The sequence below is a fragment of the Cebus imitator genome, unplaced genomic scaffold (genome assembly GCF_001604975.1).
Source record: "Cebus imitator isolate Cc_AM_T3 unplaced genomic scaffold, Cebus_imitator-1.0 Scaffold148, whole genome shotgun sequence".
NCBI classification, from domain to species: domain Eukaryota; kingdom Metazoa; phylum Chordata; class Mammalia; order Primates; family Cebidae; genus Cebus; species Cebus imitator.
In genome coordinates, this window is record NW_016107463.1 from 2,582,976 (window position 1) to 2,599,306 (window position 16,331).

At 36.1% G+C, this 16,331-nt stretch overlaps 1 protein-coding gene across 7 annotated transcripts in view; it reads left to right on the plus strand.

Moving 5' to 3' along the window:
* The first annotated feature begins 497 nt into the window (after positions 1-497).
* Positions 498-16,331, plus strand: part of LOC108314151 (muscular LMNA interacting protein) — a 269,710-nt gene continuing 253,876 nt past the window's right edge. For 4 of the 7 annotated variants that reach the window (XM_017542898.2, XM_017542908.2, XM_017542904.2 and 1 more), the window contains exon 1: positions 498-707. In XM_017542898.2, coding sequence (XP_017398387.1) covers positions 645-707 — 63 coding nt within the window. In that variant the 5' untranslated portion in view covers positions 498-644. The remainder of the gene's footprint in view (positions 708-16,331) is intronic. The other 3 variants (XM_037743611.1, XM_017542900.2, XM_037743612.1) reach the window with 2 other exon arrangements.

A 16,331-nucleotide genomic window follows, 5' to 3' on the forward strand; every position in this document is an offset into this window, starting at 1 on the left:
TTTTTAAACATCATTTTGTCAACTCTCCGTGGAATAAAGTTGATAACACCCTTTGAATGTATGTTTGCATGTCGTTATAGTTTTAATTAGTTATACTTTTGCTTTTTCTCTTTAAGCAACATTTAAAAAAATCTACAAAGTAATACATAAATATCTACACTACTGGGATGCAAATTGGAATTTGGAAGTGGTAGACCTGCTGATTTTTTTGCTGTCTGACTATTACATTTGTTCTTTTTAACTGATTTATTGGGTGTATATTCTAGAGTTATTTTATTCTGCTGCAACAGCTATTAATGAATTCTTTGATTGTAGCTTTTTGTCACGTGCATCTTTATTGGTTCAGGGAGCCTAACCTGTTGGAAGATTATGCTGAAGAGTTTGCTTTTATATCTAGGGACATTTATCATTATCTAAGGCCAGCTGCCTGACTTCTCTTCAGTGCTCTGTTTATAGGGTTTGAACATCTATAAATGGAAACACTAGCTAACCAGAAATTATCGCTAGGGCTCTCTGATAGTGTCCTAGGCTCTCACAACTTGGAATGTCCTGCAATATCTAACATATAAGCAGGTCAAATCATTTTCTAGACAGAATCCAAACCTCTGTGTCTCTCAGTCTTTCTGTCCACATTATCTTTCAATATGGAACTTGAAAAGCATGAAAAAAGAAGCTTATTAAACAAGAATTTAGAGGAGAAACTGACGGTAAGACATGAGATTTAGCACACACAGATTTATAATGAAATTTACAGGGTGGTAGAGAAACTGTCACAGATAGGAAAAGTTGCACTAGCCAGCCTCTGTTCCCGTGTTTTTTCTGGTCAATAACTTTAACATTAATGAGTTTCATGGGCTTTCCTGAAAACGATGTAATAAGGTTATACATAAAATGTCAGTACACACATACTGGCAAATTTGATTTAGTTAAATGATGTGGTTTACCTTCATTTTAAAAACTGGAATCCATTTATTTTGATATCTTCGCCTGGAGGATTGTTTTATTTGTGTATGTGAAGCTTAGCAAGTGTTGAAAGTCTAATTTTTCTCAGAGATACCAGGAATCTGTGTCATGAAAAATAAACATTATAGAATATTTTAATGTTTTATTAAGTTTAATGAACTTCTGGTAGGTATAAGGATAAAGTTTTTTTGCCATGGAAGTTATAAAAGTAATTTTGCCTTGATACTAAGCAATTAAATGTCAATGATTAATAGTGGTCACTTATATTTGCTCAAATATAAAATATACTGTAACTTTGAGTTGAATGTGCCATCCATGGTTCATCTGATGAGCATAGGTAGCTAATTATGTTTGTAAATTTACTGTTGCTACAGAGTTAACATTAGAACAGGCCATAACTAATTTTAATGTCAGCATAAGTAACAGAAAATAAGATTATATAGACTATAATAAGACCAAATTCTTGGTAATACATTGTTCTACGTGTATGAAGTTGAGGTTTATGGACTATTCAAGATATTAAAAGAAGAAAAATGGAAAAAAAAAAGAACCATAATGGGTTGAACGTACCCAGAGTGTATTAGAATCTCAAGGTCTTAAAGTAATATATTGGATAAAATATAACCTTTTCTTAAAAGAATCAGGTCATCATTTTCAGTACCCACTGTGGAGCTCTGCTCTAGTTGATTGTCCAAACATGTAGTGGCCACAGTAGTTTGCTTTTTGACTGTTTGGAAAGGCCATGTGTCCTTCTAGGGCTAATCAGGGATTTTGAATCAGAAAAGTCATGGTGAAAATTCCTGCCCACAACTACCAAACATAAGACTATGGGTTTTGTGTCATTTTTCCAAGTCTCAGTTAATTCATGTGTAAGATAGGGAACAGTAATAACTAATCTGAAGTCTTTGTGAAGAATAAAAACTGTAATGTATATGAGATCCCTAGCCAAAGCCTATTTTTAAACTATTTTTGGCCTGACTCACTTAAAAAGCACATGGCCAAAATTTTTAATGTAGAAAGAGAAAAGTTAAAAGGCATTTAAAAGTAAAAGGAAAACCCAGATATGGTAAGCATTTAGGGTTAGTGGTCATAAAACCTTTATGGAACCAGATAGGGAGTAAGTAAATACACGAATAAATAGTTGCTATGAATTAGTGTGAAATTTGACCTTGAGCTTCCTGGCAGTCTTTTCCAGGAAGTTTTGCAAGTAAACATAGCGGACATGGGGCAAGTGCACAAAGTGAAGACGGAGGATTCTTCTTATTTGAAGTGATTCAATGTGTTAGCATTTCACTTTCTGGAAAGTCAGACACTGTACACGCCTGACTTTACCCTGAATACAGCTATAAATCTAGAATCCAAACCTCTGTGTCTCTCAGTCTTTCCACATTATCTTTCAATTTGATTGTAGCTTAGAGGAAGTAGCTTTCCTCATGAACATTACTCTGTAGCAGAGGCCTAGTCAGATTGACTTCCAAAAATTGGGGGAAAATATGGTGGCACATCAGGGGCATGAGAACAGTCACCTGCACTGAGAAGTGAGGCTGTTTTGGGGATGGGGGAACACATGAAAGCCCAGTATCTGGGGTAATTAAGTGTACAAGCAAATGGAGCTAAGGAACCTGGCACCTTTCAGATACAGGAGTTCTGATGACACTGTTATCAAGAAAAGCTTCGCTTATGCTCAGTGTTTTCTATTTAAGAGTTGGAAAATCTGTATCTTTGAGGGTTTCCAGTAAAAGTTATTTTAGTTGAACTTTTTTTTGTTTATGTGAAAATACCCAAAACTTCAATTCATCTAGCATTATGTTTCATGTTAATACCAATGTAACAGTATGACTGGCTAGTTTGCTGAAGACAGTTGAAAAATGTATTTTTGTGGAGTTCACTATTTATTAGAAATAGTAAAGTTCATAAAAATCTGGTTTTTAAAAGAAGAAAATATTTTTCCAATAAAATATTTAAATATGGATACATTATAATATTGTATTATGCATTTGTTTAAAATTAAAGCCATATTTCTCATAAGGATCTTTACTATGAACAGTGTTATAGCATGTGTCATACACTTAATATGCATTATTGGTTTTATTTGAAAAAATTTCTAAGATAAGATCTATAGTAAATAAGAAAGTCAACAGTCTGCAGCATTTTAAAATTCATCAGTTTATTCCACATAAAGATAAAAGAAGACAAAATAAGAAAAAGACAAGATAAAAGTAAAACAAGATTCTTTGCTGCATTTCTAATATAAATCTTGTCTTACCCTGGGTGAGTGAATTGCTGCTTTTAAGTATTGATTTTTGCCCGCAATTTGTTGCTGTTTGCTGATTAAAATATTGCTAGGTACTTACCATTTGAAGGTGCCTCTTTTACATCTATTAATCAATACATAATCAGAAGTAAAGGAACGATATTAAAATCCTTCAAAATTTCTTAAATCTACTAATGCTAAGTGAAATTTCTCATAATTTGGTTGGTATTATTCCAATATTTCAAAGGACAAGAAAAATCAATTAACATAGGCTCAGAAGGACATTTCCACCCCTCTGAAAACCATCTATTAGCCATGTGGAATATCTTAGTCATTGATTCTGCTAAATCAGATTAAACTAAAGCTATTCTTGTGGGAAATAGTAGGGAGGTGTAAAAAGGGAGGAAACTATTTTGTAACAATACATTTCAGTTTGGTTAGTTCCACCATAATTGCTGTTGAGGCTGAATGGATTCTTTGTTTTTCCTGTCACATATTTTCCAAACCCTGTTCCTGGGAACTCTGATTTTCCAAGCTCTTCATAAAAAGTGGTTCTGGTTTGTGCTCAAGAATATTCAGAAAACACTGAGCAGGGAATGCATTATACAATAAATTTCCCCTTTGAGACTCATATTTGTTTTTTAACATACTAAAGACTGTGAGGCACTCTGGAAGTTAATCCAATGTTTTCTAAACTCACCTACCAATGTAATACATTTTAATGTGTGTGCAATAACTGAATATTCTGAAGAACTAGCAGTGTTCTCTGCAACATACTTTAGGAAATGTGTTAGCATATTAATTTGTAGTCTGATTTTATTTATGAGTGACATTTTTGGAATAATGATAGACAAAGCAATACGTTCAAACTGGGTGTGTTTATATTTATAACATGAAGCTACCTCTGGAATAGTTTAAGAAATAGGTACTAGTTTCTATGTATTATGTTTAATAAATAAGTAAAACTAAGACAACAAATCTTGACTTTTTTCTAAACTTCTTTTAGACTATAAATGCATCAACAAAGAATTTTACTTATATTTACTTTCAATTGAAATTTCATAATGAAAAGAAAAAAAATCATATATTAATATAGTAAAAATAATCATGTACCTCCAGGCATTCTGATATAATAATGGTTTCTTTCTCTAAGAGATTATAAGAACAAACAGATCTCATGCATAAATTTAATAATTTCTATTGCATTAATGTAATATGTCTCAAGAGATAATTTTATCTTCTCAAATAATGAATGTTCAATAATATTACAAAAATAATAAGAAGAGTATATGATGCAACTTATTTTATATTGAAACTTGGTACAATCAAATCAACATAGTAGTCAATATCTGAATGTCATAAATATTGCTTCCTTGAGTAAAAAAGCAACTCTTTGAGACTAAGAAAAAAAATAGGTCAACTGACAATTAGGTTTTTTTTTTTTTAAACAGGATGTATCTAATATAAGGAGCTGAAAACTTACATTTTAAATAATTTTACTTTTTATATTTAAAATTTGATTGATTTTGAATTTGAGGGTGAAAGACTTATCAAATGATATGTAAATTTACTTATGATCTCATAATAAAACATTCTTCTTGATTTCAGAAAAAAGGATTCCTACGACTTACTTATTTTTTATTTTATTTATTTATTTATTTTCTTTTGAGACTGAGTTTTGCTTTTGTTGCTCAGGCTGGAGTGCAATGGCAAGATCTCGGCTCCCTGCAACCTCCACCTCCTGGGTTCAAGTGATTGTCCTGCCTCAGCCTCCTGAGTAGCTGGGCCTACAGGCGTGCACCATCGTGCCCGCTAACTTTTATATTTTTAGTAGAGATGGAGTTTCGCCGTGTTAGCCAGGCTGGTCTTGAGTTCCTGTCCTTGGGTGATCCGGCTGCCTCGGCCTCACAAGTGTGAGCTGCCGTGCCCGGCCCATACCACTTATTTTTAAATACAGCAAAAAAGAAAATAAATGAAACAAACTGTTGTTAAAATGTAAAACTACATAGAACTATACATTTCAGAAATCTGTGATAATCCAGTGGAGGATAGCTCTTTAAATAAGCCTACTTGATTGATTGATTGATTGATTGAGTAAGAGTTTCGCTCTTGTTGCCCAGGCTGGAGTGCAATGGCGCGATCTCTGTTCGCCACAACCTCAGCCTCCTGGGTTCAAGCGATTCTGCTGCCTTGGCCTCCAGAGTAGCGGGGATTACAGGCGTGCACCACCATGCCCAGCTAATTTAGTATTTTTAGTAGAGATGGGGTTTCACCATGTTGGTCAGGCTGATTTCAAACTCCTTACTTCAGGCAATCTGCCCACCTCAGCATCTCAAAGTGCTGGGATGCCAGTCGTGAGCCACCATGCCCAGCCAAAATTATTTATTAATTCGTAGCTTCATTAATACAAATAAAATTAGTTACTTTCTAAGAAGAAATTATTAACAAACAAAAAACATGAGACTAGTGCTTGGTTATAATTCCTGATATCATTATCTGATGACAGGTTTGAGTGGTGCTGGTGAGCATCTTCAGAGATGCAACGTAGTGCCTATTAGGTGGCAATGTACCCGGAAAAAACAAAGAAGACTTTTACATTCCTGGACAGTATACATTCCTGGACACTTATTTTGAATAAGACAAAGTACTAAGGGCTGCAGTGGGAACATACATGATAAAGAACATCCTAGCCCTCGAGGCAATTATTATGCTTTGATTATTTTTAAGTACATTATGATGTAATGACCATAGGTTTTAGCAGCTCAGAAATATTCTAAGTGTACAAACCATTGACACCCCAATTTCTCACATAGCCCTGTCGTAGCAAGTCTATAATTATTCCTCAGAATGTCTTAACAATGGGAATGATTGTAAAGCATTTTATGCTGTAACTTTTTTGTTGTTGTTTTGAGACGGAGTCTTGCTCTGTTGCCCAGGCTGGAGTGCAGTGGCGCAATCTCTGATTACTGCAAAACCTCTGCCTCCCGGGTTCAAGCGATTTTCCTGCCTCACCCTCCCAAGTAGCTGGGATTACAGACACAAGCCACCACGCCCAGCTAATTTTTGTATTTTTATTAGAGGTGGGTTTTCACCATGTTGGCCAGGCTAGTTTGGAACTCCTGAACTCAGGCAATTCGCCTGCCTTGGCCTCCCAAAATGCTAGGGAGTGAGCCACGGCGTGAGCCACGGCGCCTGGCCTGTAACATGTTTTATTCTGCCATAATATCTACTTATATATTTATCTCTCTTTCTAATTGTGTCTAACTAGAGTCATTGGTAACAGGCACTCACTCAGAAGGCCCTGACATACCTGAAAACAAGTCATCTATTCTGCCTATGTTTCTGTTGTGTTATCTAGATATTACTTTCAGTATGGCATGGAATGTTGTTTCTGACCTACATATTATTCCTTACAAGGCAACTTTATATAATAAAGTAAGTATAAATGTTAATTACATTTAATACATGGTAAATCTCTGGGGGTAAGGTACTGGATGTATGTATCTTTATTCCGTAATTGATTGCATCAATTTTTAATAAACTAATTTTGGTGATGACCTAAATGAAGGAAAGATAGATAAAAACATGCAAACAACAACCTTTTATTTTTTTTAGCATTTCATTATTTATTTTGGAAACCTCCTTCCATTTCTCTGCTACTGATAGAGTCCACCAATGACTCTTGCTATGTTCTGGATTCAACTGATAAAGTTGCCTTGAATGTCCATTTTGTCTGAGTGATAATTTTGATGGTAGAGCCTATGGGCTGCTTTGCCCCCATACCTTAACCCCTTGTACTGTCAGCTCATGTTTGATTTTATGGGTGACATCATCCTGGGCCATGGTAGGCACTTCAGCATCTTTAAGGATGCAGCTGCCCTCCCTAACGTGTTTGTGTTGCCTACTGTGCATCCTACGCCTCCACTTGGCACATTGCCCACGATGGCCCATTCATCATTGGTATATTATAAATTTATTATCCACTTTTCTCCAGAGATGGCATCCAGAGTTGACATCTAAAATACCCTGTGGAAATAATTATTATCATTAAACAAATGGGCGGTAGAGACCAAAATTTCATGTTAAGTTTCTCAGTAAGCATCCCTTAACTGGAAGGCAACTGGAGGGAATTTAGAGCCAGGATACTCCGAGTTTCTGAACGCTGTGTCACTCCTGAATTTTTGGAAAAAATAATTATCTTTTCCTTTCTTAGGGAGGTAAGACATTTCGGAGATGTCAATAAGGGAATTATAGGATTGATCTCTCTGCACCAGATGTTAGAGATTTGATAATTAAGATAATGTTCTCCAAAAAACTGAGACAACCCTCAAGTATTATGAGTAATTAAAACATTCTGATCTTACCCCAGGTGAAGTATAGTTGTAAATAGTAACCACAAATTCTGATTATTTGGCAGACCAAAGTGAAAAACTAAACAGTTGAAAAACTTAAATCTCTTTTGCATAAGAAATAATTCCGTCTTAACTTCTTTCTCGCCTCTTCACCTTTGAGCCAATAACAAAAATTTAAAAATTCCAGAAGAATCTATAGTATAAAATTTAAAGAACAGGAGAGGAGAGGAAATATGCTGACAGTGGTGGATGATGAGGCTCATTGGGAAATTGCTAAGCAGTGAGAATTAAAGACCGAATGTGCATAATGGCAGAATGAGGAGAAATGGAAAAACGAAAAAGCGGGTGTGTACAGGTGTTTAATTGACATACCTATGAAACTCTAAATGAAGAATCTGTGTCTTCTCTCTCTCTCTCTCTCTCTCTCTGTGTGTGTGTGTGTGTGTGTGTGTGTGTGTGTGTGTGTGTGTTTATGGTGACAAGGATTCTTATTCCAAAGGGGTTTTCTATCTCTCCCTGAGTGTCAACTAGTATGGTGAGGAGCATGTTTGATCTGATTCCAAGAGACTGGTATTACAGTTAAAGTTGTGCTCGTGTGGCCTTTGATATATCACTTAATCTTTGGCTTCTTTATCTACAAAGTGAAAGGTTCGATTGGGTTTGAAAAGACTGCTATGCTCTTTAGCATTTTATACATCTGTCAAAAGTGCTGTCTGGCTGTGGATTTACTAAATTCTCTCCATACTAAATGATGCCTATTTATTCAAATATTAGGAATCTTAAAATAGTTTCTATTTTTGTATTATCACTGATCAAACGTAAAATAGAAGTCCTTTTTATTAGATGAAACCTTCCTCTTAGAATAGAAAGTTCACAGTTCAGTACTCAAGAATTAAATTACATATTTATCTATGTTTTCACTGAGAAATAACAAAGATTCAGGAATTGGATCATGGGTAAATATTGTGGAATAAATGAAAAAAGTAGAATGTAAGTGCCTTAATGTTTGTAATGAAACATCCAAAATAAAGCATTTTATTTTCTCACACTTAACCTAAAATGAAGTGGATACTGTGTTTCCATTTGGAATAAAAATTAATATACACACAGACATATATAAAATCTATGTGTTAAATATTATTTTGAAAATGGTTTCTTTAGCTCTTATTCATTCTCTTTTTGTCATTCTTACCACTCCCTGCAACGTACCTGACACAGATATCTTAGTCCCTTTGCAACCTTAATTTTAGCCCCTCTGCATCACTGGTGGTTAAGGAAAAAGTGGACTCACAAGTATTGCCAAAGCCTAGCCACCATTTTCATTATTTTCTTTCTTACATTAAGAAAAATGAGGGCTGTGTCTATTGGAACCCGGGGAGGGGAGCTGAGAGTTGAGAAGTGAAACTGATAAGGATCCAGATTTCTACTTTATGGTTCAAATCAAGTTCTCGAAGCCATCCAGTCCTTTGAAATCCACTGCTAATTAAAGCAGTGTCTGCTGATAATGTAAGTCTGAGACTCACTGTTTGAATGGATCTTTTGATATAGCTTTGTGTGATGGTGAATAACAGAAGGGAGATAGATGGATTGCAGGCTTTAACCGAGCTGTGCTTTCACAGTGACATTTATAGCATACTGTACGTGCGGCGAAATATTTTCTAGGTTCTCATTGTGAGAATTACAATTATGTATCTAGTTGTTCTGTCCCAAGTACGGCTCCCCTAAGGGAATGACAAATGACTGTGATATTAGTGATGGAATTACATTAGAGAATCATCTGCTTTATTTTGCTACATGAACTTCATGAAAATAAGGAGATGGTTTAAAAAAATAGAGGATGTTTGTAGTTCAGTTGCTGGTCTTTTGTAATTATTTATAACTTAAAATTTCCTAAGGATCCTTTTATTAATTTTCTTCTCTGTTAATGGGTATTTTCTTGCATGGGTAGCTTCTGGGAAGATGCGCCCCCCAGCCTGTTCTTCAAAATAGGCCTAGTATCCTTATAGCTGTCACAGCAAAGCAATTCAGAGACCACCTCATGATTTTAAATACTAACTTGATGACCTTCGTCTTAGGAGCAGATGAGAGAGCCCATAGGATTGCCTTCCTGAAGCTGTTATAATTTCTCTGGGGATATCATGTCTTAATGGGAGACTGAAGGAAGAAAACGTTAGCATGAATTAATACGATTATCACAGAGAGTAGGGCATTAATTTAGAATATGAAGGAAATATATAGGAAATAGAACCTTTTTTTCATCCCTATTTTGTTTTTCCACTTCAACTCAGCTTTCGGTCTTGGAACTCTGGCATGTTTTGTTGTGCCAGTTGCTTCTGCTTATTCATTCATTCAGCCCAGGTGTCCTCTGCCTGCAGCTTGCAGACCTCCTGCCTGTTAGTCCTTCTTTGCATGGGGTGGGGAAGGAAAAGGAGGAGCTGGTCTTAGAGACCTTTGAGGAACCCCCTTCTTTTTACCCCTGCTTTACAGTTGTGCCTTTGTGGAATTTGTCTTCCTTGACTGGCACCCTACAGGGTTTCCAAAGGCATTTATACTAGGGTCTCTTCTTGGCAGCTCCTCTTCATCTGGCAGTCTACCTCTATCTCCTTTTCATCTTCCAGAAATTTACAATGTGCTTTCTCATACTGATTTTTCTCTATGCCAGGTCTCTTATTTTGGGGGGTTTATTGTTTAAAATTCCTTCACTCTCATTTTAATAGTGTTCAGAGAAGACTATGAAATAAAAACCTGTGTTCCATTAGTGATCTTGACCCAGACACCCCTCAATTTATTTTAAAAGCTTGCTCACCATGCTGTATTTGTGTTGGAAAATATTTTCAGTAAATGATGGGTGCTGTGGAACCTCCCTATTCTTTATTGAGAGATGCTGAGATCTGGATGTGTCCTCCAGCATTCAGATGTTGAAACTTAATCATCAGCTGATAGTATTAGCAGGTGGGGCTTTTAAGAGGCAATGAAGTCGTGAGGTCGAGTGCTAGTAGATGAGAGTAGGACCCTTATAAAAGGGCTTGCAGGAATGAGTTTGTTCTCTTTGGCTCTTCTGCCATCTGAGGACACGGTGTTCCTCCCTTTTTTGCCTTCTGTCCCTTCCACTGTGTGAGGATGTCTAGGAGACACCGTCTATGACAAATGAGACTTTACCAGACACAAGACCTGCTGGCACCCTGATCTTGGACTTTCCAGTATGTATTTCTGTTCTTTATAAATTATCCAGTCTCAGATATTTTGTTACAGCAGCAAAAATCAACCAAGACTAAAGGTAACTTAACTATGTGAAATCATTGCATGAGTTACGTTATTTGGAATGCCAGAAATTCTGATCATATAACTAAAATTATGTCATTTCTTAAAGTTTGAAAATTTCAGTTTGAATGACAGGTTATAATCTTTACTCTTTTTCTTAGCACAAGAAAATCATTTGCCATAGTGATTTTGGTGGTTAAATGCTGGGACTCTGGGGTAAGAATCAAATCTGGACTCTATTTGCTTAACTTAAATGAGCCACCGTTTTCTCATTTGTAAAATGGGCTGTGACTTGCCTCACAGAGCTGTCAGATGGACTAAAACTGTGGAAATATTTGAAAAGCACCGCACATAGTAGAAACTCAGTAAGTGATATGGTAGTCATTAGAGAAACGAGAATCACAGTGGTATGCAAGTTACTTCTTGTGTCTGGAGAAACCCTGGAATTGTGATTGCGGATTGTTTTCTTCAGGAAAAATCCACATAGGATTTCAAACAGCTGTCAGACCAGAGACAATGCTTACTTTCCCACTAAGAAGTATGCCATGAAAACGTTTATTAATTTTTAACTGTATTTTTGTTAATAGACAAAATCTAGACATCCTCACACAGTGGAAAGGACAGAAGGCAAAAAAGGGAGGAACGCTGGGTCCTCACATGGCAGAAGAGCCAAAGAGAACAAACTCATTCCTGCAAGCCCTTTTATGAGGGTCCTACTCTCATCTACTAGCATTTGACCTCCTGGCTTCATTGCCTCTTAAAAGCCCCACCTGCTAATACTATCAGTTGATGATTAAGTTTCAACATCTGAATGCTGGAGAACACATGTGAAGTTACACAGTTTCGAAAACAAGAATTTTTAAAAAATGTTTTGTAGCGACAGGGGTTTTGTTATATTGCCTAGGCTGGTCTTGAACTCCTGGGATCAAGCGAGCCACCTGCCTCGGCCTCCAAAAGTGCTGGGATCATAGGCGTGAGCCACTGTGCCTGGCCTCAAAAACAAGAATGTTTAAAATATCGTGCCTATTCTGAAACATGTAATGGCCTAAACTCAGTGGAGTATAATTATATTACATGAATACAGGTATTACGTAGAGATAAAAATAAATGCTAAATTGTGAGGAACAAATAATTAGGACCATACCTAATATGTGCTTCATAAAATTAATTTAAAAAACCCTAAAGCTGCTAGATTTGTCAAAGTGGGATATTTGCAGGAGATGAAGAATATAGGTAACAAGAAGGAGGGTTAGGGAAGGGATCCTGCTACAGGCATGTGTGCACAAAATGTTCAAGAGAAGAACGTAAGTACACAGTTGACAGCACAATCTGATTCACATAAATTTTTTTTTTTTTTTTTTTAGACGGAGTTTCGCTCTTGTTACCCAGGCTGGAGTGCAATGGCGCGATCTCGGCTCCGCAACCTCCGCCTCCTGGGTTCAGGCAATTCTCCTGCCTCAGCCTCCTGAGTAGCTGGGATTACAGGCACGCGCCACCATGCCCAGCTAATTTTTTGTATTTTTAGTAGAGACGGGGTTTCACCATGTTGATCAGGATGGTTTCGATCTCTTGACCTCTTGATCCACCCGCCTCGGCCTCCCAAAGTGCTGGGATTACAGGCTTGAGCCACCGCGCCCGGCCCTATTCACATAAATTTTAAACCCAGCAACTATTTTTTTTTTCTGTTAAGGGTATCATACTACATGCCTCTTACCTTCATCCGACATTTTTCTTCCTTGCATGTAAGATATTTTCCTAGGAAAGCAACACTTCCAATAGTTAATTTTTTTCTTAAGAAATTTTCTAAAAAATATGCAGTCTTATCTGTAAATTGGTATCATTTTTCTGGAGTAAAATATGTATTGAGGTCTTAATTATTTACATGCCTACTGGATAGATAATTTTACTCTGGACATTTATATGAAGCTAAGAAATATACAAATATTTAGTTTAATGATGTTTATTGCAATATTGTTTATAGAAGTAAAAATAGTGGACACAGGGGAATTAGTTACTAACCTATGATAACATGATACAGGGAAATGTAAAGGCCTGGGTATAGTGGACAGTATCTTCCTTTTTTCTACAAAAGTACAGATGTTTTGCAAAGTGGAATTTTTTTGATAGATCCTGCATGTTGGCAGAACATTAACATACAAATCAATGAATATATTTGCGTGGCTCTTCTCTACCAGTGAAACCCTAGAATCTTAACAACCCAAATAAAGGCAACAATATTATGGGTTAAATTTTATTTTTTAGTTTTACAACCATTTCAAATAGCTCAGAGTAATTTTTTTGTAAAAAACTGTACTGTAACCTCACATTTTTATGGATCTTGCTGACTTGATGAGATTGTGTTAGAGAGGAATGCAAGGCCATCTGATTTTGGTGCTTTATTCCTTATCCAAGAGCAGATTTACGTAAGCCTTGAGCGCTTACATCCTTCTGCCTGTACCATTTTGGCTAACAGCAGGCTGCAAGCTCCTCAAGTTTAGGAACTGTATGTTCCTGGCACCTTGTAAGCCTGATACATGGAAAGTGGTACTCGAACCTTTTTGGAACTGCCTAGGATGGGTTTTACGTGTCTGAGTGTGTGTGTGTGCACGCATGCACATGCACTTTATATGATTTGTTATGACAGGGATTCCAAGCTAAGTCTAAATTTAATTCACCTTAAGATTCAGTCACATCTGGAGAGCTGGTAGTTTGGCACTTTCACAGACTATTTTCAAGAGACAATGAAGAGCCTTTCAAGAAGGGACTGGTCCTGAGGGAATAGACAGATGAGATAGTTTTTGTTCATGGAAAATGACAGACCCTGAGTATGGTAGACTGCCTCCACCTTCTGATTGACCTCCACCTCCACCTCATCAGTCATGCTGAGTAAAACTTGAGGCATTTCCCATGAAATCTTTGTATGATATGCAGAGTACTAAATGCCGGCATGCTTGTTACTGGCAGCTTATCCGCCTATAGTGGGGCCATCAGTAGGGAGCTATGGCTTTGGTGGCAGAATTGCAGATTTTGGCTTTCAAAAAGCATCACCAGAGTGTGACAGGAGGAGAATGGCAGTCTCCTGTCACTTAGCCAACGTGCTAGTTCACAGAGCAATGACAGAATTTTGGAGACTGTGGAACTTTCTGAGAGTAGGTGAAAGTAGAACTGGAGAGTTCTATTTTTTTTCATTCTACGTTTGTTGATTAATTTGGCCTTATTTTTTGCCTCAAGGATAACCCAGTATTACCCAACAAGAGGTTATATTTACTGTTCCCTTGTGAAAATTAAGTAATATAAAAAATGGTTTTTAGTATCTATTAGATATTTTCAGATATTGTGAAATTCTTTACACTGACAGTTACAATTAGAGAGATGCTTATGAAATCAATAAAAATTGGGTTATCCTGTGAAGATTTTTATGTTTATTTTGGAGGAATTCATATTTTGCTTAAATTTTTATTCTCATTCTACCAAAATCCTGTGCTGAGGGATAGCTTCTCCTCCATCACACTATGCAATAACAATCGTACAGAATATGGATGAGGTAGAACAGAGGACTTCTGAATATCTAGAACTTTTGTGCATTTGGTTTGGGTTTGTTTTGATAACACTCAAGAAGTAAAAGTGATTTTTTTTTTTTTTTTTTTTTTTTTAGACAGAGTCTCACCTGTCACCCAGGCTGGAGTGCAGCAGTGCAATTTTGGCTTACTGCAACTCCTGTCTCTTAGGTTTAAGAGATCCTCCTGCCTCAGCCTCCCGAGTAGCTGAGACTACAGGTGTGCACCACCCTGCCAGCTAATTTTTGTATTTTTAGTAGAGACAAGGTTTTGTCATGTTGACCAGGCTGGTCTTCAACTCCTGGCCTCAAGTGATCTGCCAGCCTTGTCCTCTCAAAGAGGAATCATTTTTTTGGTTTCCCATGTGTTTAAAGTTCTAGGTACAATTTTAGATTGGTATCTATCAATAATTGTGAGAAGAATTAAGCTCTCTGTCATTCTGAAAAGAAGCAAGCTGACATTTTTCTTATTTCTCTGATTGTATTGATGTTTTACCACTAATAATAGGACGACTATTGATGTTTTGATCCAGAGCCTAAATATTTTAGGACACTACTTTTACGAAACTTCTTTAATTAAATTTTTAACGTAATATCAGAATTGAAAACCAAATCCCTGTTGATTGACAGTTTAAGATAAATGGAGCAATTTTGCCTGATGATAGTGATGATATAGATAATAGGCAGAACACGTTCCATGTTCTAAGAAGCAGGTAAAGCACTTCGTTTGCAATCATCACCACAAATCTCGAAGGTAGATGCTATTTTCCCATTTTGCAGTGGAGAAACTAAGTCTTAAGTCAGTGTCCCAGGACACACAGTGAGCCAGTGGAAGAGTTGACCTCGGGACAGTCTGAGTTCAGATCTGCTCTCCAAACCCTCATCTATATCCTTCTCCTGATAGGCCCAGAAACTCAGCTCCCTATCACCCCTTTATGATGATTTCCTATTCCTTTCAAAGGAATCACATACTTTGTGTATTACCCCAAATGTGTAATAAATAATCAAAGCTGACATTTACTTCATGAGGCCTTTTTTATTTTTCATTCTTGAAACATTGGACTAATGTTTAGCCATCATGGAATGAAATAAAATCTTGCTACTATAGACTTTAAGTAATAGTACTTTAATATTCTTCTAAATTTACTTAACATCTTGTTAAGTAACTTCACTTAACTTGTTAAAACAATTTCTCTTTAAGTAGGGAAATTTATTTGGATTACATGTCAAAATGTCACTAGAAATGTAACTAGATAGGTGGTAACTTTTATATTACATATAAAAAGCTGTCTTGCCAAAATGTTGACTACTTTTGGCAAGGTTTGGGGACCTCCTTTATTGGTCAACTATTATTGTCTGGTCTTGGATGCAAATGAAAAACAAACCAAAAAGAGGATATCCAACATAATTTCTCTTTAATTAATGTTAAATAAATCTTTCAGATTTCTATGTTAGTATGTAAGCCCAGAGCACATGAAACCCCTGATAATCACTAATCTGTTCTTCATCTATATTCATCAACAATGTAATCAGCAAGTATAATTATATTATTTCACTAACATTAAAAAATGAAATTTTGCAGTATAGTCATGTGCTGTATGATGATGTTTTGGTCAATGATGAACTGTGTATGTGGTGGTCCTATAAGATTATAATGTAGCTAAAAATTTCCTGTCACCTAGTGACCTCTTAATGATCCTGTTCCTCCTCTGTAGGCTGAGGCTGATGTGTGTGTTTTTCACTTAGTTTACAATAAAAACATTTAAAAATTCAAAAAAAATTAAAAATAGAAAAAAGCTTACAGACTAAGGATATGAAGAAAATATTTTTTATATATTTGTACAATGTATCTGTGTTTTCAGCTAAGTATTATTACAAAAGTTAAAAAGTTAAAAAATCTAAAAAGTTCATAAAGTAAAAAAATTAAAGTAAGCTAAGATTTATT